Source organism: Vulpes lagopus, chromosome 7 (assembly GCF_018345385.1).
Source record: "Vulpes lagopus strain Blue_001 chromosome 7, ASM1834538v1, whole genome shotgun sequence".
In the NCBI taxonomy this organism is placed as follows: domain Eukaryota; kingdom Metazoa; phylum Chordata; class Mammalia; order Carnivora; family Canidae; genus Vulpes; species Vulpes lagopus.
The window spans coordinates 35,575,881-35,599,352 of record NC_054830.1 but is presented as its reverse complement, the minus strand read 5'-3'; the positions used below and the strand labels follow the sequence as shown (position 1 = coordinate 35,599,352).

Genomic DNA, 23,472 nt, shown 5'->3' with positions numbered 1-23,472 from the left:
TGGTGAAGCAGCTTACTATTGCTTTTTCCATCTACCCACTCCCACCCTAAAAATCTTAGTTGAAGATTTTGGCTTTTTTTTTTTTTTTAAGATTTATTTATTTATTTATTCATTCATTCATTCATTCATTCATTCATTCATGAGAGACACACACAGAGAGAGGCAGAGACACAGGCAGAGGGAGAAGCAGGCTCCACGCAGGGAGCCCGACACAGGACCTGATCCTGGATCTCCAGGATCATGCCTCGGGCCAAAGGCAGGTGCCAAACTGCTGAGCCACCCAGGGATCCCGAAGATTTTGTTTTTTATTTTTTATTTTTTACACAATTTTATTTTTAAGTAATCTCTACACCCAAAATGGGGCTCAAACTCACAACCTTGAGATCAAGAGTCACATATTCTACTGACCGAGCCAACCAGGCACCCCTTAATTTGTTTTTTTTTAAAGATTTTATTTATTTATTCATGAGAGACACAGAGAGAAAAAGGCAGAGAGAGAAGCAGGCTCCACGCAGGGAGCCCGATGTGGGGCCCATCCTGGGACTCCAGGATCACGCCCTGGGCCAAAGGCAGGCGCCAAACTGCTGAGCCACCCAGGGATCCCTAATTTGTTTTAAAATGCAGTAATTTACAACACTTACATGCTACATTTTTATATTATTATCCTCCCAGAATTGACCACCAACCATTAGTAATCATGATGAGTATATTTTTTTATTTAAGTTGTCACTTTTTCCAAATAGATTGCACTCAGAATACAGAATTCATGTAGAAAAATAGAAGGGGGGTGGCGCCTGGGTGGCTCAGCGGTTGAGCATCTGCCTTCTGCTCAGGGCATGATTCCGGGGTCCTGGGATGGAGTCCCACATTAGGCTCCCCACAGGGAGCCTGCTTCTCCCTCTGCCTATGTCTCTACCTCTCTCTCTCTCTGTGTCTCTCATGAATAAATAAAACCTTAAGAAAAAAAAAAAAAAGAAAAATAGAAGGGGCTCAATTATATCAGGTTTAAAAAAGGGTCCCATTGGAATTCAATTTTATTCTGGCTGGAAATTAATAAAATATTAGAGTTTTATTAAACAGTATTGTAGTCCTCCCCCCATCCAGTTGGCATATGTTCAAGGACCCCAGTGGATGCCTGAAACCACATAGTACTGAACCCCCATACATAGTTTTTTTCCTGTACATGCCTACAACAAAGATTAATTTATAAATTTGGCACAGAGATTAACAACAAAAACTAGTATGTTAGAACAATAATAATATGCTGTGATAAAAGTTATGTGAATGTGGCCTCTCAAAATTATCTTATTGCATGTATTCCCCCTTCTTCTGTGATGATGTGAAATGAGAAAATGCCTCCTATAGAGATGAAGTGAGGGGAATGAGGTAGACATTGTGACATAGTATTGTCTACTGTTGATCTCCTGACAATGTGTCAGAAGGAGGATCATCTGCTTCTGGACCAAGGCTGACTGCAGGTAACCGAAACCATGGAAAGCAAAAGCACTGATGGGGGATGGGGGGGAGGCAGAGACTACTGTATTTGAAACACAAGCTGAGTGGCTTTTGCCGTTTAGCATGTCCTCATGCCCTTATCATTTACAGAGCTGTCACCAAGTATCCCAGATATTTAGCAACAGATATGCATTAAACAAAGCCTCACAAATAAAAATCTTCGATAAATTTTATTCTCCATATTTGGATAAGGGTACAAACTCTAGACCATATCTATCAAGTCATGGCGATATCACTGTGCTAGAGATGGAGGCTGCAGGTTGGCTGAAAAATGAAAATGCAAGAAAAACCAGGAGCAGCATATGCTGTTGCTGCTTCTTTTAGGACACACACAGTCTCTTCAGTAAGTACTGCTCCAGTTGTCTTCATAATTCAGTGTTAGGGAAACCCAAATGTTTTCTGTTCAGCTATGAAATCACTCAATTGGCAAGCAAAACATTTTTGTATGATCTATTTCTAAATACATGAGAAATAAAAGGAAGAAAGTAACAGGATATATAAACTCATGCTATCTTGATTCTAATGCCTATCTATAAAACATACGGTTGTAACAACTGCTATCTAAAATTTTTATGAAGTGCAGAAGCCATTGATGACTCGCATTTTCATAAGTCTTTTTGCTTGGTCATCTGCAGGTGCCGTTCAGGTTTCAAAGGATCAGCCATTATTGTTCTTTTTGTGCCCCTAAGGAATCAATACAATGTACATTGATTTTCTTCTTTCTAAATGTTCCAGTTAAAAACTAAACAGTGAAAAACAATATAGGAAACATAATTATCTTGGACACCTTTCTGTCAGAACAACAAAAAATAAGCAATATAAACAGAACTCATATTTTATTTTTTTGTTGTTGCTTTTTTTTAAACAAGACCGTCAAGAATAATATAGGGCATGTAGCTATAACCTCCGTAAAGGATGATATTTAGGTTGCAACAAATACCTGCTAGTGAAAAGGCATTACTAGCATTTCAAAATTTTACCAAAATTTCACAAAATATTCTCCTCAACAGCTATCTTTATACTTGTAAACAAAATAAAAACCGGTTTATCCAGTTTCCACTGCATGTCCAACAGGCAGCAAAGTGAGACAGATCGTCTTCAATTTTAAGAGAGTAATAATAAAAACTGAAATAGTTTAGACCGCACATATTAGGGTCCCAGGAAATATTTTTGGAGGATGCTGGGGGCTTGGGGGGATTAAAACAGGCTAACCCATGACATCTACTTTAACAGGTTTTTTCTTCATTTACTCATATTGCCTTGATACTTTACAATTAGTTTTTTCCTACAAGTTAACAGTACTGTTGCTGTACAATGCGAAATTCTTTCTCATTTACTTCTCTAAAGAAATAAGTGTGATCCACTTCTTATCAGTTTGCATAAACACACTTGAAACTTCAGGCAGAAGAGGAGGGTAGTTTCTTGCAGTTTCTGAGGGCTTCTCTCTGGAACATCGGAGATGTTAACAGTTGGACCTACACATGCATGCTGCCATAGATAGGTGGATGGTACAGGCACCTCCTATTTCAAGAACACATATGGGAAGTAGGTCTGGATAAGGGCAGACTGCAACCTGATGTCTGCTGCAGTCCTCTCAGCAGGTCAGCTGTATTTATTCCTTCACTTTGCTGATATAGTCAGCGAATTTGCTGACAGTTTCTTCCTGCTGTTCTAGGGCATCTAGGACAATGCCCATCGGTGTCCTCTTCAAACCTATCCCCTCCATTTTATTCTCCAGTTTGTTCTTCAGATTCCGAAGTCTCAACGACGCGTGGATGAACATCACTGTGGGGAATTGAAAGGTGGTTAGTGTGAAAGTAACAGTTCTTTTCCACAGCAACCTAAAGGCTCCTGTCTTCACACTTTGGGGAAACCTCGCCTATAGACTATAGACTATAGTCTATAAACTAATCTGGTTCTCTAATTGATCCAAGTTCTCAAATGGATCCTTGGACTTGATCCAAAGCTCTTTGTTAAGTCATATATTATATTTTCTTTGTGTGTGAAGGAAAACCTATATAGCAGGAAGGACCTTAATCTGGCAACCACATTCTCTCTCTCTCAGGTTGATGTTGTTACCTTTTGGCTGCTACTTAAATGCCTTGGAATCCAAAGTGAATCAACAGGATTCCAATTTACATAAAAACCGACTCACAGCGTTTTCCAGAAAGGAACTCACAATCATTTCATGGACTATCTGCATTTGCTTCTCAGCAGGAAGCACACGGGTGAAGTCCACCTAGGACATGCCTCCCAAGTGCTGGATATAGATGTATAGATAAAAACTAAAGGTTTTATAGTTCTCAGGTACCCTAAGGTTCCCCAAATTTGCTTCATCATTTAGAATTACGTTTGCTTATTAAGAAACATTCCCTGGTCCCTCTCCTGGACCTCCTGAACCAAAACCATAAAGAGATGGGCACGGGGATTTGTATTTTAAACAGGCACAGCAGAAGATCTACATCAGTGATTTTCAAACTCCTATGCACATACATATAAGTCACCTAGAGGGACTGTTAAAAAGAATTTCAGGTCTCCACCATCCAAAATTCAGACCAGTAAAACTCTGGTAGGGCTCTACAATGTAAAAAGCCAATATTCACTCTAGATGATTCTCATTTATGTGATCTTAGATGCTCATTTTGAGAAACACTGATGTGCATTGTATCTGGAGGCTCCCAACCCAGACTGGCCATTGGGAACATTTGAGGCACTTTCTAAAAACACAGGTTTTGGCAGCCCCACTGTCAACTCACAGAATAAAGATCTCTAAGGGTTATTAGGGCTGGGCAATCCATATATATATTTTTTTAAGTGTCATGTATGATTCTGATAATCATCAAGGTCTAGGAGTCACTAATCCTATTTTCCTTATTTTATAGATGAGTGAACTGCAGCCCATATAGGATATCTGGTCCAAATCACATGGCTGGTTTTCAGCAGGTATAGAAATAGAAATCTGGGTACTTGACTCTCTACCTATGATATATTTCATTAGACTGGCCTGTCTCAGGCCCTGATGTGAAAAGGTATTGAAGTTAACAAGCTGTGTGTCAAAGCAGGATCTTTGAAATACTAAGCCTCTAGCACATAAGGAAAACTTAAGGAATATTTCAAAAAGTCTGAATTTGCTGAATCAAGTATTTTGTCCAATTAAGGATGCCTGGCTGGCTCAGTCAGAAGGGCAGCGACTCTTGATCTTGGGGTCATTAATTCAAGCTCCACATTGGATATAGAGATTATTTAAATAAATAAATATTTGGGATGCCTGGGTAGCTCAGCCATTGAGCGTCTGCCTTTGGCTCAGGGTGTGATCCCAGATTCCTGGGATCGAGTCCCTCATCGGGCTCCTTGCATGGAGCCTGCTTCTCCTCCCTCTGCCTGTGTCTCTGCCTCTTTTTCTGTGTCTCTCATGAATAAATAAAATCTATAAATAAATAAATAAATAAATAAATAAATAAATAAATAAATATTTAAAAACAAAAATATTTTGCTCAATAAGGTGTGGGATTCATCCATAAATATTCTGGGCATAATCTAACATAACCCCAAACAAACAACTGATTTTATTTAATGAAATAAATGTACATGTGAAATGCTATTAAAAGCTACAAAGGGGCAGCCCCAGTGGCCCAGCAGTTTAGCACCACCTTCAGCCGGGGGCGTGATCCTGGAGACCACCACGTCAGGCTTCTTGCATGGAGCCAGCTTCTCCCTCTGCCTATCTCTCTCTCTCTCTCATCCTGTCATGAATGAATAAATAAAATCTTTTTAAAAAAAGTTAAAAAGGATCTTCCCATCACTTAATAGAGTAGAACTTTAATTGGATTTCTGCTGATGAGACTGGAATTCTATCTATTCTCTATCTCAGGTTTCAAGTGTTTGCACAATAACTGATGCATGTACAATTTAGAAGCTACCTAGTTCTTTCCACCAAAATCTGAATACTTGGTAACTACACTGTGGGCCAATTATTCTTAGGGAACTTTGATACTAAACATGATCTACTGAGTAAGCAGAGAGTAAATAGTTTACTTCTAAATGAAACACATTCATTCTTGTGTCACGACATTATGAATAGCACTTTAAGACTGAGAGACTAGAATATTAGACAAATCTGGAGACTGACATAGGCTGTACAAATTTCTTGCCATAGGACTTGGGATGTGTATTTCTTTGTGCATTGTTCTGTCCCCAGAAGAGTGTCGGTCACAGAGCAGGCACTCAATATTTATCTGTGGCATTAGTGAACCATCACACCTTGATCTGCTGTCGCAGAAAATTCTGATAACTTTGCAGACATGCTGACATACATAAAGAACAGGTTAGGTAATTTCCAATGAACAATCGTTCCTATTTGGTGGGTGGAGGGATTGGGGTTTTTTATGACATAAGAAAAGAAGACTGAGGTTCACTTACGCAACAAAGGAAAAGTGATGCCAAACACAAAGACCATGACTCCCCCAAACATGGATATAAGGAAGTAGCTAGCCAACATGACCACCATGACAAATGTTGTGGGATACTGCTTCTTCATCCGCCGGAGAATGTCTTTGTTGTGGGCTGCCCACACAAACCCCGTGAACACGAGCACCACAACAATGCCTCCAAGGATCATGTTGAAGGGGCTCAGGAACCTGGAATATGAAGAAAAGAGGGAGACTAGGTCAGAAGTGGTAGCAGCAGGAGGTGAAGATGAGGAAGGTGAGGAGTCAAATCATTAATCAGTAAGTTGAGTACTTACTCAGCATTTTACCTAAATTGTCTCATTTAATCCTTATAACATGATGAAGTAGATACTCTTTATTCATTTCTCAAATGAAGAAAATGAGGCATGGAGGTGAGAAAATGGTGGAGCCAAGACTGACATTTGGGAAGTCTGACATCTCCAAACCGGTCCATCTTATTAGAGACCCACAATTTTCAAAGACATCCCCCCCCACCAAAATCCATATGTGGCTTTTATTGCATTTTAAAACATACCACAAATGAGCATCTTGCTGTTTCTGTAGTTTCGATCTTGTTTGTCACCTAGCTGAATGGTTCCTTTTCCAGAAACACGGGTACCATCCACCACTTTTTTTTATATCTTTGTTTTCAACTGCTGTGGTTGCTGAACCAGAGCAGCTGAATTTGATACATGTTCAATGTCGTTTCCTTCAAGAATTAACTTATTCTCCTGGGCTTGAGATGCCAAATAAGCAAGGCCTGGCCTCCTCTGAACCCTGCGAATGTATTTTTCACCCACGAAATTTTGGATTTCAACAAGAGCGCCATTCTCCTGGATAACAACGTTGCTGGGGAAGAGAGCATATGCAGAACTCGGCTTGTCATGGAAGCCCAGTGTAATGCCCTTGGTCACGTTCTGTACATGACTCCAGATAGTATGAGCAGTGGCCTGTCTCCGTCTCTTTCCCCCAGTTTGTTAGCCCCGAGCTGCTGCTTTCTCCTTCCAAGGAGAGTGAGTTCCATGCTAATGTGACTGAAGTCTCCCCACAGGATCTTGTGGGGCCTTTCACAATACCTGTGTGTCCCTGCAGAGTGATGCTGACATTTGCTGGAAATCAATAGTCCGACTGCTGAGAATGGTCTTCATTTTCACCGTAAATGCAGCAAAGAGCTAAGAGGCTTTTAAAATTTAAGAGAGACTACCTCTTTTGGAGGGATTGTTTCATTACATCCTGGGCTCTAGTACACACCCAGGACAGTGCTCACATATTTTCCAAGCTCTTCAGGTTTATTTAAATTCTCATAGGAGCTGCCATGACAGATGTACATGATGGCCTCCAAGGGCCAGATCCAGTCTACTATCACATTTGTGTTTGGATCGCAGTGTTTAAAAAAACTTTTATTTGAACCCTGACGTGTTGTTGTTGTTTTTTTTTTTTTTTTCCTGACGTGTTTTAAAAAAAATCCACACAACTTGGGATTTCTAGCTTTTCCTGTAAATGAGAAAAATCTAAGAGTAGGCCCACTTTACCACATGTCAACAACTGGCTGGAGCACCTTCTCTTTCAGATAGAACAAATATTCTCCAATTAGCCCCCATCCCTACCACCATCTACTGCATTTCTGACACAGAGGCCCTCAGTGAGCCACCATTCATCACTGCTTCTCTAATAGCTGCCCTGCATTGTTCTCTTACATCACCCGTCTGGCCCATGGAGGTATTTGAGTTTATGACTCCGGGCACAGAAAATCCATTCTAATTCTTTAAAAGGGCCGAGAGTGTCATTAGGAGATGGGTTATCAACTGAGATCTCTAAGCACAGAGCCTATGACTTCATTGTTACATGAGCCAAAGTTTACACTACTGTAGATACTAAAGAGGAAAGTTAGACCCAGTGTTTCATAAGTGAGAATGACTGGGTGTGGTAGCCCCCACTGCCACCCCAACCCACTATGCACACAGAACCCTTAATATGACATTTGTAATGAGTTACTAACTTTTTAACCCTCACAACAGGCTTAATGAGTATTTACTCAGGAAGGACAATGAGGGTCAGTGTGTTTTTATCATGCTCTGAATATCAATGTGACCGATTTAGAAAGGAGGGACGGGGTCAAATGGGAATGGGAGGTGATGCCAAGAACTTACTTTTTCTGAAATAGAACAGATGAAGGATTCAGACTTAGAGCAGGATTCATATTTGGGATAACTAAGATTCTTTTCTAAATAATCCCTTTACATTGTAGCTCTGATTCTGCCTTCTGAAACACAAAAGCTATCTGAAATAGTTTCAAATAAGACTAAGAAGTATTGCATACCTTAATGGGCAAATCCAGGACACAATCAATGTGAAACTACTTTGGAAAAATTAAAAATTTCTATTAAAATGCATGGAATTAAACAGTGGCAAAAGCAGTGTAGTACTTAGTACTAAGTAACTTAAAGTTAAGCCCTATAATAGTAAGTTGCTTATTTCATTCAAAACTCTTGCAAATATTCATCCCCTTCTAGGCAATAATCTCTTCCTCAGAATAGAATCTAAGGAAATAAATACAAAATGCAAAGATTGGGTTGTAACAATATTCACGAGTGGTATTTATGATTTAAAAAATTTAGAAATAACATATGGCCACCAATTTACTAGAGGTGGTACAGCAATTTTAAAATAATAATATGGGAAGACATTAATAATCTATTGAGTGGGTAAAAGAAATCATAATACATTCTCTCTGTTAGATGTATATATGTTATGTAGCTTAGCAGTTAAGATTTTTACAATTAGTATGTTATTTTGTAATCAGAAATAAAATGAATATCTAAGAAAAGAAAATATAAAAGTAACTGGTTCCTAGTCTACGACCCAGGCTTGGCACAGGCCAGCTACAACAGCCCACCTTTATTTCAGTCAATAACATTAATGCGATTGCAATTCATATGCCACAGCGAAGCTGTTCTTTCTTCCACACAAACCTTGGTTCCCTACCGATTCTCCAGATCCTCTTGTGGCCAGGTGCACCACCCCACTCCCCCAAGCTTTCCCAGCATCCAGCAGTTGAACTATTCTGTGTGTCCTTCATCAGTTCTTTATCATCTGGGTCCAGAGTCACTCTGTACTTTTTCTGTTTTAAAATTTGATCTGGGGCAACCCCGGTAGCTCAGCGGTTTAGCACCGCCTTCAATCCAGGGCGTGATCCTGGAGACCCAGGATCGAGTCCCACATCGGGTTCCCTGAGTGGAGCCTGCTTCTCCCTCTGCCTGCATCTCTCTCTGTGTCTCTCAGGAATAAATAAATTCTTTAAATAAATAAATAAACAAACAAACAAACAAATAAATAAATAAAATTTGATCTGGGTTATGCCATCCTTCTGCCCAGATCTGGGAAAGACAATTATAAGCCTGGAGAATGGAAGAACTGGATAGGGCAAAAACAAAATCTTTTTTAGCAGGTGGTAAGGAAACTGGGTGGAGAGGCCCAGAAACTGTCACTGATTAATAAATCTCATTCCTAGCACCCAGAAGATTCCGAAAGAAATTATACTGAAAGACTAGAGTGTTTATGTTGGGTAGTAGTAGCATCATGGGTAGTTTATTCCCATTTGTTTATTAGTTTCACCCAAATATTTTTGAGCTGTCAAGAAAAGCAAAGATCAACTTTAACTCAAAAAACTAGAGTGGAGGGTTCAAGGTTAACAAAACTGCTTTGCATAAAGCTGCAAATAAAAGATGGCTGGTTGGTAGCAAAGTAGCAAAGGTACCCTACTCAGTTCTTTGTAGAATACCTATTAAAATAATTCATGAGGTGAAGCATAATAATAAAAGTATGCCAAGCTTTGTATATTTTCCTTGGGACAAGCAAAGCAGGCATCTATGTTGAATGTCTAAATAAAGCCCAGGACAAAGAACAACAAAAAATCCAGGCCTGACTCAAGCAATTCCAAATTTGCTTTTCACCTGTTCCTGTTGCTCATGGTCAAGAGCAAAATGAACAGAGCACAGAGCCCTATAGAACTGGTTTTAGCTTACAACACACCCAGCCACAATCTATAATTAGAAAGTAACCAAGTTTCCAAGCTGGAAAAAATTAGCAAAGTTACTCGGAGCAGAAACGGGCTTTCTTCCTTTATTCTTCTTAAGTGCCATTCCATTCTAACAAAGAGTAAAATCTGTACCACTCCAATGCCTTGGCACCTACTTGCACTTGGAGGAAAATAAAACACATACACCACCCTCTAGAGTTTCATTTCATTTTCCAGGGAGTGCAGGGACTTGGGAGGCAGTTCTCATCTCAGAGGGAGGGAAGCTTTTTAAAAGTCAACAGCTGGGCTCTCTTGTCACTCCAGTCTCAAGAGAGCCCAGGAAACCTTAGGTAAAAACTCCCACAAATATGTGGCCCCAGCTTCCAAGGAGACGATTGCCACTGGGCTCTGGGGGGTAGAGTTTCATTTACTGGTATACTCCCCCCGCGGCCCCCCCCATGAGGAAGTGTATAAGGAAGGGAGGCAAGAAGATAAAGGGAAGGGAGGAGGGCAGAGAGGGGAGAGAGGACAGAGAGAGAGAATGTGGCTTTCCATCCTTGATGGAAATAGGACCTAGTTTAACAAGCCAAAAGCATTCAAAATGCTTTTTCTCTTGTGAGATAAAAATACAGACCTACATACATATACATCCTATTCCATAAGAAAGTAACTGAGTAAATAAATAAATCACTGGTTAAAAATTCTACTGGAAATATTGATGGTTGGAAAAAGGTTTACAATCCCATCACAGAATCCTGTAGCAGAGCGTTCAAAGATTCAGTCCCATTACACAGATGAATAAACTGACAGCCTGGAGAAGTGAGGAGACATATTCAAAGGGGTCTAGGGGAGAGAAAAGGGTACCAGCTGATGCAACCGTGACAGCAATTCATAATGTAACCCCTCTGTGTGTTGTTAAGCAGCTTCAGGAATCTGCCTCCCCCTCCCCCACACCCACCCATTCTCAGTATCCTTCCAGTTGGGATCAGCAGTGAAGGGGTATTCTGGGAAATCCCTCAGCATTCCCGTTTCTCTCTGAAGGAAGGTGGCTATCAGCAGGTGTGGACACATGTCCTGAATGTGCCAACATGATTCAGCTAGCTAGAGCTACAGTTTCAGCACAAGTTCTTGAAGGGTGAAAAAACAAACTTGGCTGAAAATGGAATTTTAGGGCTAAGATAGATCTTTAAAAACACATCTCATTCTACATATAAGCAAGCTAGGGAACAGACTGGTTAGTAAATATGTCCCAAACCCAACTTTAGAGTTGGTGCTAAGTTTACCAAAACAGAGATGGTCAGATCAAGACGGGTGCACAGTTGGTAACTCTGGGCTCACTGCAAAGCCATCAAGAACCAGAAAGGGAGCAAATTACTTCTGGAGCAGTAGAAGCCACTCTGCCCCGAGTCCCAACTTTCTAACCCAAAAAGCTATTTTTGTAGTTTGGTTCCTGAGGAAGCCTGACTCACCAAAAAAGCAGGGGGGTGGGTGGAGAAACAATTTACTCACAGTGGATTTCTCTAAATTGGTGATGTTTTTCTGTGGTCCTTAAACAGCCAGAGGGGTCATTGCAAATATGAATCCACCCATTCATTTTCTTGCTTCTCTTAGCTCTTAGAATAAAAACACAATTTGTTACACATGTTCCAAGGCCCCACAGGGTCTGGCCCCTCCCTGTTGGTATAGCCAGGGCCACTGCATCCAGTTGTGTAATTTGTACCTGGTACAAGGAAGCCTGGCTAGGGTAGTAAATGGGGAGGCTACAATCCAGGCCACATTTGACTCACCAAACAATTTGGCTTAGGCTGCATCTGCTAGCAGTAAGGGGTGCTTTCAGCAATCAGTCTGAGGGAGCCTGAGGGCTAGCACAGCAGCCCTGCCTGCGGTCTTCTCATACACCTGCTCCAGCCCCTGGGGTTTTGATTTACCTCTAGACCTCACCCTGTCTCTGGCCTCCACAGGCCTGTGCACAAGCCATTCTCTGCCTGATTCACTCCTACTTCCTTCAAAACACAGCCTAATCAGCTCATCTCTGTCTCTCTGACGACGTCATAGCACCATATGCCTCTCCTTCCTAGCCTCATCACAGTGGTGCTTATACATTTACGGGAATGAGGATTGGATGCACGTCTGCTTCCCACTGGTGATTGAGTTCTATGAGGGCAGGGACTGTAACATTTTCTCCGCAGCACCTAGTGCAGAGCCTGGCACACAGTAGATATTCAATACGTGTATGCTGAAAGAAAGAAAAAAGGTAGGTAAGGATCTAGCACATTTTCATGTTATTTAAAGGAAGCTCAGCAACTTTCCATGGCCACGAAAGAAGGGATAGGAGATTTATTTTGGACAAATCACTATTATTCCCATTGTACACTAAATATTACTGGAGAAATAGTCCCTGAATTTGTACCTTCACAGAGTTACGATGAAACGAACAGAGGAAAAAGAAAAGTAGGAAATATCATATGAATATCCATGCAGATGTGAGGTATAATGATGGTGACATTGTCAGATGGAATGAAAAGGCCCTTTAACTTGCTGGCAGGAGGATCTTCGTAAGTTTTGCTGCTATTGTGTGCTGGGGATCAGGAGGGGGAGGAGGTCTAGCACAGAAGGAGACTCCTAATCCTGCAGACCTGTCTATTTAGGCCCCTCTTGCTCATTGATTCCTCAGATAGCCCCAACAGCCTTCCATGGTTATACTGGTTTCCCAACATGTTTCCATCCTGGCAGGTAATATTTCTGACTGGAAAGTATAAATGTAAATGTACAAAGCAACTTTGAGTCAACACGATTAAGGTAACCTTGGCCTAATAATCACCAGGTAAAGGAGACTTTGGAGCAGTTGAGGTGGGATGGGAGCCTGCCTCTTTTGTCATGAAAAGGGCATACTAACCTAACATTGAGATGTTCTTAACCATTTGAGTGAAGGAGACCCAGTATTTATTGCATTCTTGTTGGTACTGTATATCTGTTGCATCCTGTGAACTTGGCACCATGAAACTAAACACTCAAATGATCCAGTGTCTTGGCAGCAGTTGGCATGTTTAAAATATTCACAATAAGACATACCTTATGAACCTCCAGTTTTCTTTTGTGTTTATTAAGCAAATTGCTTATTTTATTCTTCTTTTTTTTAAGATTTTATTCATTTATTCATGAGAGACACACAGAGAGAGAGAGAGAGAAAGAGGCAGAGACACAGGCAGAGGGAGAAGCAGGCTCCATACAAGGAGCCTGACATGGGACTCGATCCTGGGTCTCCAGGATCACACCCTGGGCTGAAGGCAGCGCTAAACCGCTGAGCCACCTGGGCTGCCGCCTTATTTTATTCTTTTTTATTTTATTTTTACTTATTTTTATTTTTTATTTATTTACGATAGTCACACAGAGAGAGAGAGAGAGAGAGAGGCAGAGACACAGGCAGAGGGAGAAGCAGGCTCCATGCACCGGGAGCCCGACGTGGGATTCGATCCCCGGTCTCCAGGATCGCCCCTGTGCCAAAGGCAGGTGCCAAACTGCTGCGCCACCCAGGGATCCCCTGCTTATTTTATTCTTAATAAACAGTGAGTCGGGGATCCCTGGGTGGCGCAGCGGTTTGGCGCCTGCCTTTGGCCCAGGGCGCGATCCTGGAGACCCGGGATCGAATCCCACGTCGGGCTCCCGGTGCATGGAGCCTGCTTCTCCCTCTGTCTGTGTCTCTGCCTCTCTCTCTCTCTCTCTATCATGAATAAATAAATAAAAATCTTTAAAAAAAAATAAAAATAAAAAAAAATAAACAGTGAGTCGGCCTGGTTTAGAAGCCATATATCTCAGACTTTCCACAGCGACGGAGCTTCAAGTAACAGTGTACAAGGATCTGACTGGTTTGCAATTATTCCTTTTTAAACTTTATATAAAGCAAATTTCTAATACGATGTTAGAGAGAATAGTATAATGAACCCTCATGTATACTTATCATTGCTTTCAACAATTAGGAACTGATGGTTACTCTCACAACAAATAATGTTTTGAAACTGAGGTGGAAAGATCTTTCTTTACAAACTGTTCTTTCTGAATCCTTCCAGTAGAGTAAATTCCATTGTTTTCACATGGCAAGTTCTTACAGCACCGAGAAGGCTGGGGATGGGCAGATGCAAATGAGCCTGGTGATACATAATCTTCCTTTTTACGAGGAGGCTCCTGCCTATTTACCTCCCACGAACACCCAATTCCTGCATTCCTTCTGTTTCTGAGACAGGGAGAAGCCACAGTGATGGCGTACTGAAGCAGATTAATAGAAGCAAGAACCAAAGCCTCGGTTTTCTATTTGAGATGGACTTTCTGCCTTCTGAGTGGAGTCTTCACTACTGACTGGCTCAATGGAAGGGCAGGCTGGGAAATCCTTCCTGTCTCTGGTAAATCCTGGCAGAATGAGAGGCAGGCTGCAGCTTCTGTCTCAGATTACAGGCATGAAAAAGTTCTCTGAAACAAGAAGCCAAGCCCATTGGGTATGTATTCTGAAGCTGAGTGATAAAGGATAGAATTCAATTGTCCAGAAGGAAAAGAATAAGACATTTCCAATAGTGCTTCACAATTTGGTATTAAGGTCAAGTTCATCTTTTTAGAATTGGATTTCTTATGCAGAGCTCTCAACCCCTACTAAGTAGATTGAGAGCTTTGCCTTCTAAGAAAGGGTCCAGGAATCCAAAATATGCTCACCTGCACACTTATCCAGAATCATTATAAATCCTAATGTAGGAAAAGGAGACAGAAATTACCATCCCCAGGCTGATGGTGGCAGGAAATATTTTAAATATGTGGGGAGAAGTCAAGAATAAGGTTGCATAAATGATGTCCAAGGATTTAATGGAAGGCAACCCTTATTAGATGAAGAAATTTGAGATTACATTTTTATTGAGCTGTCAACGCCTTCTTAAAGTTCTTACCTCAGAAGAAGCACATGACCCATCAGGGAAAGATATATGCCAGCATTGCACATGCCCTGCCTCAAGTGCAGATAGAGGTATAGGAGGGATAGAGGTATAGGAAGGGATTAATTCTGGGAGGATTGGGAAGGCAGGGTGAGGTTGTATTCCTGTTTGTACCCTCAGTGCCTACCCAGTGTCTGGCACACAGCAGGCACTCAGTAAATACTGCTTCAACTGAGTCAAAGATGTCTGAGCTGCAGGGGAGAATGGGAAGGAAATGAGGATTTATCCTTTCCCCTGTCCACATACTCAATGCCTCTCCCATTTTCAACACCTGAGTTTTAAAATTTGGAATCATAATGTACAAGGAAAAGAAGGCAAGTCAGTTTGTAAAGAATGTGTTTATGTAGATGTCTATCTCTGTACACTTGGTATAAAAATTATTATGTCTGTAGTTTCATCTTGCTGCCCCTCTAGACGCTAAACATGATGAATGTAGGAATCACAGTGTCTCTCTCTTTTTTTTTTTTTTTTTTTATGATGGTCACACAGAGAGAGAGGCAGAGACATAGGCAGAGGGAGAAGCAGGCTCCATGCACTGGGAGCCCGGGTCTCCAGGATCGCACCCTGGGCCAAAGGCAGGCGCTAAACCGCTGCGCCACCCAGGGATCCCAAGAATCACAGTGTCTTATTCTCTACTCTATCTCCTAGCATGGTACCTGAGAAATTGGTAAATGCTTCATAATCTTTGTGGAGTGAATGAAGCAAGAAAAAGAAGAGTAGCATTGGTGTGGAAGCTGATTGATCTTAAAAACCTTTCCACTAGGTTTTGGCATAAAAGAAATGCAATTAATTTCATCTGCAAATGTTTCAATACATTCCGATCCAGAGCATCCCAGGTCTCTCTTATCCTTTTCTTCCTCTCTTATCCTTTTCTTCCAACTAGAAACTTGGGTTTTTCATCTTTGCAGCATTAAAAGGTAAAAACAATTTGACTATTTTTCAATATTAGGCACTGGCAGCCACAGGCCTCAGACATATTATGGGACCACACTCATTTTGAAAAGGCTAAAGTAATGCTCTTTTCAAACAGAAGTACCAGCCTTCCAAAAACCCCTTGTCATTTCAAGCAACTAGAAGCATAAAGTGGCAGCTGGAGTTTCCACCCTCTGGTAACGCCTCCACAGGCCACATGGTGGAGAGACACTTTAAGAATACATGGGCTCATTCAGCAGCTATACTATGCTGGCTTAAAGGGGAGGCCGGACCATACACATATGAAAATAAATGAGCCTTTTAGTGAGAGATGCACTGGACACATTTATATGTTTGAAAATTCTGCATGTGGCTGGTGCTTTTTGATGCCATGCCAGAAAATGAGAATCCTGATGGCAGGGAGGAATTTGTGAGAACAAGAAAGGCAAATAATACAAATGTGTGAGACTCAGCAATTGAGCTGAATTTGGTTAATTAGGAGCTTCAAAATATTTGCAATATGACTTAACAGAAAAGGTATTTTAGTGCACATTAATAAAAGAGGCTACTATTTATTAGCAGTTTTTGGTCCTTACTAGGTTTTCACAATTGTGAAACTGAGAGTTTGATGGGATCCGTGCTTCTCAATTTCAACTTGGGAGTATATATCAGAATCACTTGGGAAGTTAAGATCCTGGACTCATCCAAGAAGTATATATTTAGAATTGCTGAAGTTGACACCTGGGCATATGAATACATTTATTTAAATTTTCTCAGTGTTTCTTTTGAACCAGACCAGACTAGCGTTTCTTAAATTTTAATGTGCCTATGAATCATCTGGGAATCTTGTCAGAAAGCGGACTCTGATTCAGTAGGTCTGGATGGGGGCCTGGAATTCTGCATTTCCAACAAGCTCTCAGGGTGAAAGATGCTGCTGCTCCATGGCCCACACTTTAGATTTCTCCAGCTCAAATCTTTTGGCATTCTATTAAGCACAGAAATTCCTGTCTACAACCAGAATGTATCACATGCCGAGCACTTAAACTCCAAGTGCTATTAGGTGTTGCCTTTGCTTCTCACTTTGAAAATAGAGGCAGGAACTTCTATTGCTGTGCATGATATAAAAAGAATACCTAGAGGTGCTTGGCTGGCTCAGTCAGTGGAGCGTGTGACTCTTGATCTTGGGGTTGTGAGTTCAAGCCCCATGCTGAGGGTACAGATTACTTAAAGAAAAAAAAAAAAAAAGAATATCTAGTGCCAAGATGTACTGTGTCAAGGATGGAGGAGGTAAGTCATCTATTCTTCAATCTTAGACATTTTTCTTGATTTAAAATATGCAAAACACTTTCAGCAAAACATACACTTCCCAACTTGTTATTCGTGCTATTCCTTTTAATTCACCCAATCTCTTCTGTAGTGATGCCTGAATCTCAAGAAGGAACTGAAGTCTTTAAGTGAAACACGAGTGTTTATAAGAAATACAAGTTGCAATTATGACAAAAGCACTAAAGTATATCCATCATCTAATACTTTTAAGAGAATGCACAGCTGTCAATTCCAAATATACCTGTAACCTAGGATTTAACATAATAACAGCAGCTGCTGTTTAAATATTATTACTCCTTGGGACTTAAGGCACTTTATATTAAGTGACATAACTCCGATTTTATGATAGTGGAACTCCAGAGTGAGTGAACTTTTGAGCAAAAACGAATAAAAGCAACTGCCAGAATGCTATCACACAACAGAAAATGAGTTTGTGGAATCAGTAGAGGCTTCTAGGCGATTAATAAAAGAATGATAGCATAATACATTTAATAAATCAAGGGTAGTAATCAAAACGCTGTAAGCTTCAAATCTGCTCCATTCTTAAGTATGAAAAGTCAGAAGCCAGGAGCTAAAAATCAAACTGTTTTTGCTAAGTAACTGCCAAGAACTCTGTTTTTGTAACTTGCTATAAACCAACTTGAATTTAGTGAAGGTGATCACTAAATTATCATTGTTTTCTTGGAAACTAAGCTATGGTTCTCAACCAGGGGTGATTTTGATCCCTCAAGGACATATGGCAATGTCTGAAGGCATTTTTTGCATGGCCTGGGTACTACTGGCATTCAGAGGGTAGAGAGTGGGGATGTTGCTAAATATCCTACAATACAAAGGACAGCCCTGTACCACAAAGAATTATATGAGTCTGATTGTCCATAGTGCTGACATTGAGGAAGCTGGCAAGAGAGGATTTCATCAAAATTCTACAAGGACAATATGAATTAGCAAGGAGTTTAAATCATAACCTTTTCTATACTGAAATTTTATGTTGTAATAATCCAAATCAATGTGTAGCAAGGGCTATCAGCAATGACCCAGTTAGAATCACTTTAGGAGCATGCTATTGCTGTGTACTAGTGTGTTGCTATGTGCTTCAAAATAATTTGTTCTGTTAGGTAGGTTAAAAGTTGCCCCTGTGATTATGTTGAGGCCTTCTGTTCAATTATTTACTCTGCATTCACCAACTAAGCATCTGCCATATAGTAGGCCTCAGGGATACAGTGAATAAAAGTAATGATAACCACAACAAGAAAAAGAAAAAGCAATCACAAACAAAACCCACAGACTCTAGCCTCAAGGAATTTATATAGCCCAGAGTGGAGACAAGTAAACAGACAATTTAAAAGCCTGTGAGGTAACTACCAGGAAAGATACAGGCACAGGTGTGTGGCCCAATTAACACAAGGGAATGAGGGATAAAGGGAAAATGTTTCCTCAAGGAGATGGTACCAAAGCTGAGTCTTGAAGGAGAAGCAAGAGTAAGTATGTTGGCAACTGGAGCTTGGGAGGATGGAGGTTTTGGGATTAAAAATGCTGTCTATGTTTCTCACACCAACAATGATAAAAGTAATAATAATAAGTAACATAAGTGGAGCCAAAACTAGGAGCTAGACACTATTCTAAGAACTTTGCCTATAGTAATTTGGGTAATCCTCACAGAAACCATATGAGGCAGGCACTATAATTAGTCTCATTTATAGATGAGGAGGCTGAGGCACAGGTGTAGCTGAAGTCCAAGGTCACACAGCTAATGACTAGCAGTTGGGATTTAAAATTTACTTAATCTGGCCCTGGTGCCTGAACTCTGAACCATTACTTTATACTATTTGAAGAGCCAGAAGATATGACTATTATCTTTAACAAGGGCTGGGGATCCCTGGGTGGCACAGCGGTTTGGCGCCTGCCTTTGGCCCAGGGCACGATCCTGGAGACCCGGGATCGAATCCCACATCGGGCTCCCGGTGCATGGAGCCTGCTTCTCCCTCTGCCTATGTCTCTGCCTCTCTCTCTCTCTCTCTGTGACTATGATGAAAAAAATTAAAAAAAAAAAAATTTGAAAAACAAGGGCTGTTAGCCAAGAGACTTACTCAGAATTAATCTAAGAGGCAGAGTAGACCTACTGAGTGGAAGTCACATGCCTAGTAATCCATGCTTTTAGGATGAAGACCAATTTTCTAACCATGGATTACAAAGCCCTGCCCATCAGCTCACATACAGATTTCTCTCTACCTTAATCCCGCTTAATTTGCATCTTGGTAAAGGCAGCCCTTTCTGTTGTTTTTGGAGCTAGATGATATCCACTTGGTTTTCTCTCTTCCTTCCTGTGATCTAGAAGGGCAGGCTCTCTCCATCCTGACCCAAACCAGTTTTCAACATAGGAGAATTCCCAGTTGAAGCTAGAGTCCTCCAACAATGCCCTGGAGTACCCTCCTCACTACTAAGGGATGGAACCACTGAAGAACACACTTTGAACATGATCCGTTCCACCGTAAACCCCCATGCCATGTTTTCACACACTCTCTACCAAGGTATGGAAAAGTATCAGATGCTGTGGAAGATCCAGGTAAACAGCCTCTAACACACCTCTGACCCACCCATCTACTGACATCACCTAGAGGAGAGTTCTCTTTAGAATGACAAATGTTCCAGAGTCAACTAAGCTCTCTGACCCTGAAGATATTTAGTTTCTTCCAGCTTTCAGAGACTATAATTCTAAACTTCATGACTCATAAGAAGATAGCACATTGGGGCTCCTGGGTGGCTCAGTCAGTTAAACGTCTACCTTCGGCTTCAGGTGGTGATCCCAGGGTCCTGGGAGGGAGCCCTGGTGTTGGGTTCCCTGTTCAGAAGGGAAGGGAGCCTGCTTCTCTGTCTCCCTCTCTCCTTCCCCACCAACTTGTGTTCTTTTTCTCTCTCAAATAAATAAGTAAAATCTTAAAAAAAAAAAAAAAAAGATGGCACATTAGTTCAGAACACATAACTGGGTCTGTGACTTTGAGCAAGTCCTTTATACTCTGAGCCTCAGGAATAATAACAGTAATAATAATATCTCATCTCACTGGGTCACATGAGATAATGCAGGTAAATTACTTAGCAAATACCTGGTACACAGAGCATCCAATACTCAATAACTGTTTGCTTTTATTATTACTAGATTATAAAGACAGAAAAAAGTCGTTTGTAGAAAAATTACTATGTGTTTGTGGATGCAGAGAAAACAGTCAAAGGTCATACACCAAATTTTTCCTGGGGTATGAAGGAAATCTCATATTTTACACACATATAAGTTTCAAAACAATTTACTTCTGGCCTGTATCTTTTATAAGTTTTTTAAAAATAAGAATAATAAAAACAAAGATGGCTATTTTTTACTTTTACCTTCAAAAATTTCACTCCCTATCAACATTTCTAATTTGAAAAGGAGACAGGGAAGGGACAACACTCTTAAACTGCCTGAGTTAGGAGTCTAAGGCCCCATAATGAGGGAGCTATATTTAGTTAGGGGGCTGGACCCTGACCTTCACAGTGAAAAATGGATTCCATCAAAGCAGCAAGGCTGCCCAAGCCTACGCGTCTGATCTGGGCAGTACATCTCTTTGAAAAGCAATTGTTTTTTCCAAATATTTGACTGGTCTGTGTCACACCTTGTCCGACATCTAAGTTTTGAGGATTACTTAAAAAAAAAAAAGCCTCATATCTAGATCACCAGATAAAAGTCTGGCTTGCTTCTTTACCAAGAGGGAGAAAAGAAAAAGAAAGCAAACTAAGAGATGCAATCCCATAAACTATTATGTTTTAAAGATAATTCTTAGTGTCCTGGGAAATGAGCGTCAAGCATAAGGTTAGAGGAAGTTTCTCAGGAGGCCGCTGCCTCAGACCTCAGGCCTGTCCTACCCCAACTAATTTTAACTTGGCTGCCACGCCAATTCAGTCAGCTCAGAGCCTGTGCCCTCCACACACCAAGTCATTCTCAGCGTTTGTGATTCCTTAAGCAACACAGGATGAGGATCGGTGCAACTGTCTACTGCAGACCACAAACGAGCGTTCTCTTCTGCAGGGCGGCAACTAGTCTGAACAACATCTAGAAATTGTGAACTCTCCCTTCTGTGCTGTGTTCTTGGTCCTATAGCTTCTCAACAATTGCCACATGCTGTTGGGCTAGAATTCCGGTCTGACTGATCTTGGTGTGTTTTGTGTCTGGCCCAGAGAAGTGACTCAATAGTAAGTAAGCCAAAGATCGGCAAACCAACCTAAGAAACCACCCAGGCAGCTGGGGTGGCTCAATGGTTTAGTGCCTGCCTTCGGCCCAGGGCGTGATCCTGGAGACCCGGGATCAGGTCTTAGGTCGGGCTCCCTGCGTGGAGCCTGCTTCTTCCTCTGCCTGTGTCTCTGTCTGTCTCTGTGGGTATCTCATAAATAAATAAATAAATAAAATCTTTATAAAAAAAAAAGTCTGAGTATCCAGACATTAAAAAAGAAGAAGAAGAAGAAAGAAAGAAACCACCCTATTTGGCCTTTCCCACACCCTCCAAGTTTGGATATCTCTTTGCCCCAGGCCAGCGTGTACTTTCCCTCCGTAATGGCAAGCGAGTTCCCTTATAAAGTGTGAGGTTGGCTTTTTCTTCAAAGATGCACAGAATCAGCAAGATCTAGAATATCGCCAACCTGTAAAAGCGGGAGAAGCATTTCTTAAAGGGTACACTACAAGAAGAGGTGGTTTCTAGTAAAGCAGGTGTCGTGTGCACCAGAAGCGGGTGGAATCTTATATGACACAGAACCCTTTTGATTTTAAGATCTGGTATTGAGAAGGCCTTTAATAACAGCCTGAGACCACGGGCTAGGAAGTGAAGGGGACAAAAGCGGCCACGCCTGACAACTCCTGGAGGAGAAAAGCAAGAGAATGCGCGAGTCATCCTCAGAGTCAGGGCAGGAGGTGCGCTTCCAGGAAGCACCCACCCCCTTGCTCCCTGAGCTCCTCTTCCTCATACGCTGCAGCAGGCACCAGGCTTCTTAGGTGCCCTTTTAACACTAATACCCCCAAGAATGCAGATTTCGAATCCACACCCAGGTCACCCAAGTCTCCCAGGGCGGTGCCTGTTCCCTCCAGCCCGGGGATAGGGTTGCACCACTTCTCTCTTATTTTTATTTTTTATTTATTTTTATTTATTTTTAACATTTTTTATTTACATATTCATGAGAGACACAGGAGAGAGAGAAAGAGAGAGAGAGGCAGAGACTTAGGCAGAGGGAGAAGCAGGCTCCTTGCAGGGAGCCCGACGTGGGACTCGATCCTGGGTCTCCAGGGTCACGCCCTGGGCCCAAGGCTGGTGCTACACCGCTGAGCCACCCGGGGATCCCGCTCTTATTTTTAAAAGACTGGGGCGCTGCAAATATCTACAACCATCAGGGCACAGTAAAAAAAATAAAAATTTTTTTTAATTAATTAAAAATAAATAAATTTTTAAAAAAATCGTTTGCATTGCTTGTCCGAAGCTGGCACAATCGCCTCACCCCTGGGAGTCCCCACACGTCTCCGCCCGAGGCACGGGGAGGTAGCAGAGACCTCCCCCCGCCCGGACCCCCACCCCCCACCCTGCACCCCGATTGCTACGGCCTCGCCCCGCCAAGTTTCCACCGGCCTGACCGCTTGCACTTGCCAGGGCGGAGGCCGGTGCGGAGCGCTTGCAGAGGCCGGGGTGCCGTCCGCCCCGAGCCCCACGGGCTCGCCCCCGATGGGTGCCCCGGGAGGGGGGGTACCCCACTTACCCCACAACGGAAATCATCATGGCAGCTACCACCAGGTAGTTGGTCTGATAATAGAGCAGGTTGCTCACGACGCGGTTGTTCCATTTGGAAATGTCCCTGAAGTCCGGCCGGGCAAAGCGGTCAGAGCCGGGGAAGAAATCGTCCCAGGCGCGGAGCGGGGCGAAATTCACGTCCATGTCTCTCGTCTCTGCGCTCAGCTTCTTGTTCTGACCCCCTCTGGAATCCGGCGGCGGCGGCGGCGGCAACCGATCAGCTGAGCTGGGTTAGAAGTGACAGCGGCTCGGGCTCAGTCGGCTCTGCGGTTGGTGAGCAGCTGAGCGAAGGAAATTGGGAGCGGGCGGGCGTTTTTTTCTTTTTCTTCTTCTCTCTCTCTCTCTCTCTCTCTCTTTTTTTTTTCTTTTTCCTCTCCTTGACTTCTTGATTGGCTCTAAGAGGTTGGTTACAGGAAAAGTGTGGCCTCGCGACAGAGCAAGGGGCAGAGTGCAAAATTGAGATGAAAAGACAGAAAGAGACC

The 23,472-nt window shown here is 42.0% G+C and overlaps 1 protein-coding gene across 1 annotated transcript; it reads right to left on the bottom strand.

Annotated features, from left to right (window-relative positions):
* Positions 1–1,670: 1,670 nt before the first annotated feature.
* On the bottom strand, positions 1,671–23,227 carry ARL6IP5 (ADP ribosylation factor like GTPase 6 interacting protein 5). Its single transcript, XM_041761623.1, has 3 exons — positions 22,959–23,227; positions 5,935–6,152; positions 1,671–3,300 (listed from the first exon to the last, which is right to left on the bottom strand). Exons 1-3 carry the CDS (start codon positions 23,132–23,134, stop codon positions 3,128–3,130), a joined length of 567 nt encoding a protein of 188 aa, XP_041617557.1. The 5' UTR covers positions 23,135–23,227; the 3' UTR covers positions 1,671–3,127.
* Positions 23,228–23,472: the final 245 nt, after the last annotated feature.

Bases quoted from the DNA above. Each gene is read 5' to 3' on its own strand.
- ARL6IP5 (XM_041761623.1), bottom strand. From the start codon at position 23,134: ATGGACGTGAATTTCGCCCCGCTCCGCGCCTGGGACGATTTCTTCCCC. The intron at 6,153-22,958 runs GTAAGTGGGGTA...TTCATATTCCAG, and splicing joins ATGATGATTTCCGTTGTGGG to GTTCCTGAGCCCCTTCAACA. The intron at 3,301-5,934 runs GTAAGTGAACCT...AATTCCCCACAG, and splicing joins CATCACTTTTCCTTTGTTGC to TGATGTTCATCCACGCGTCG.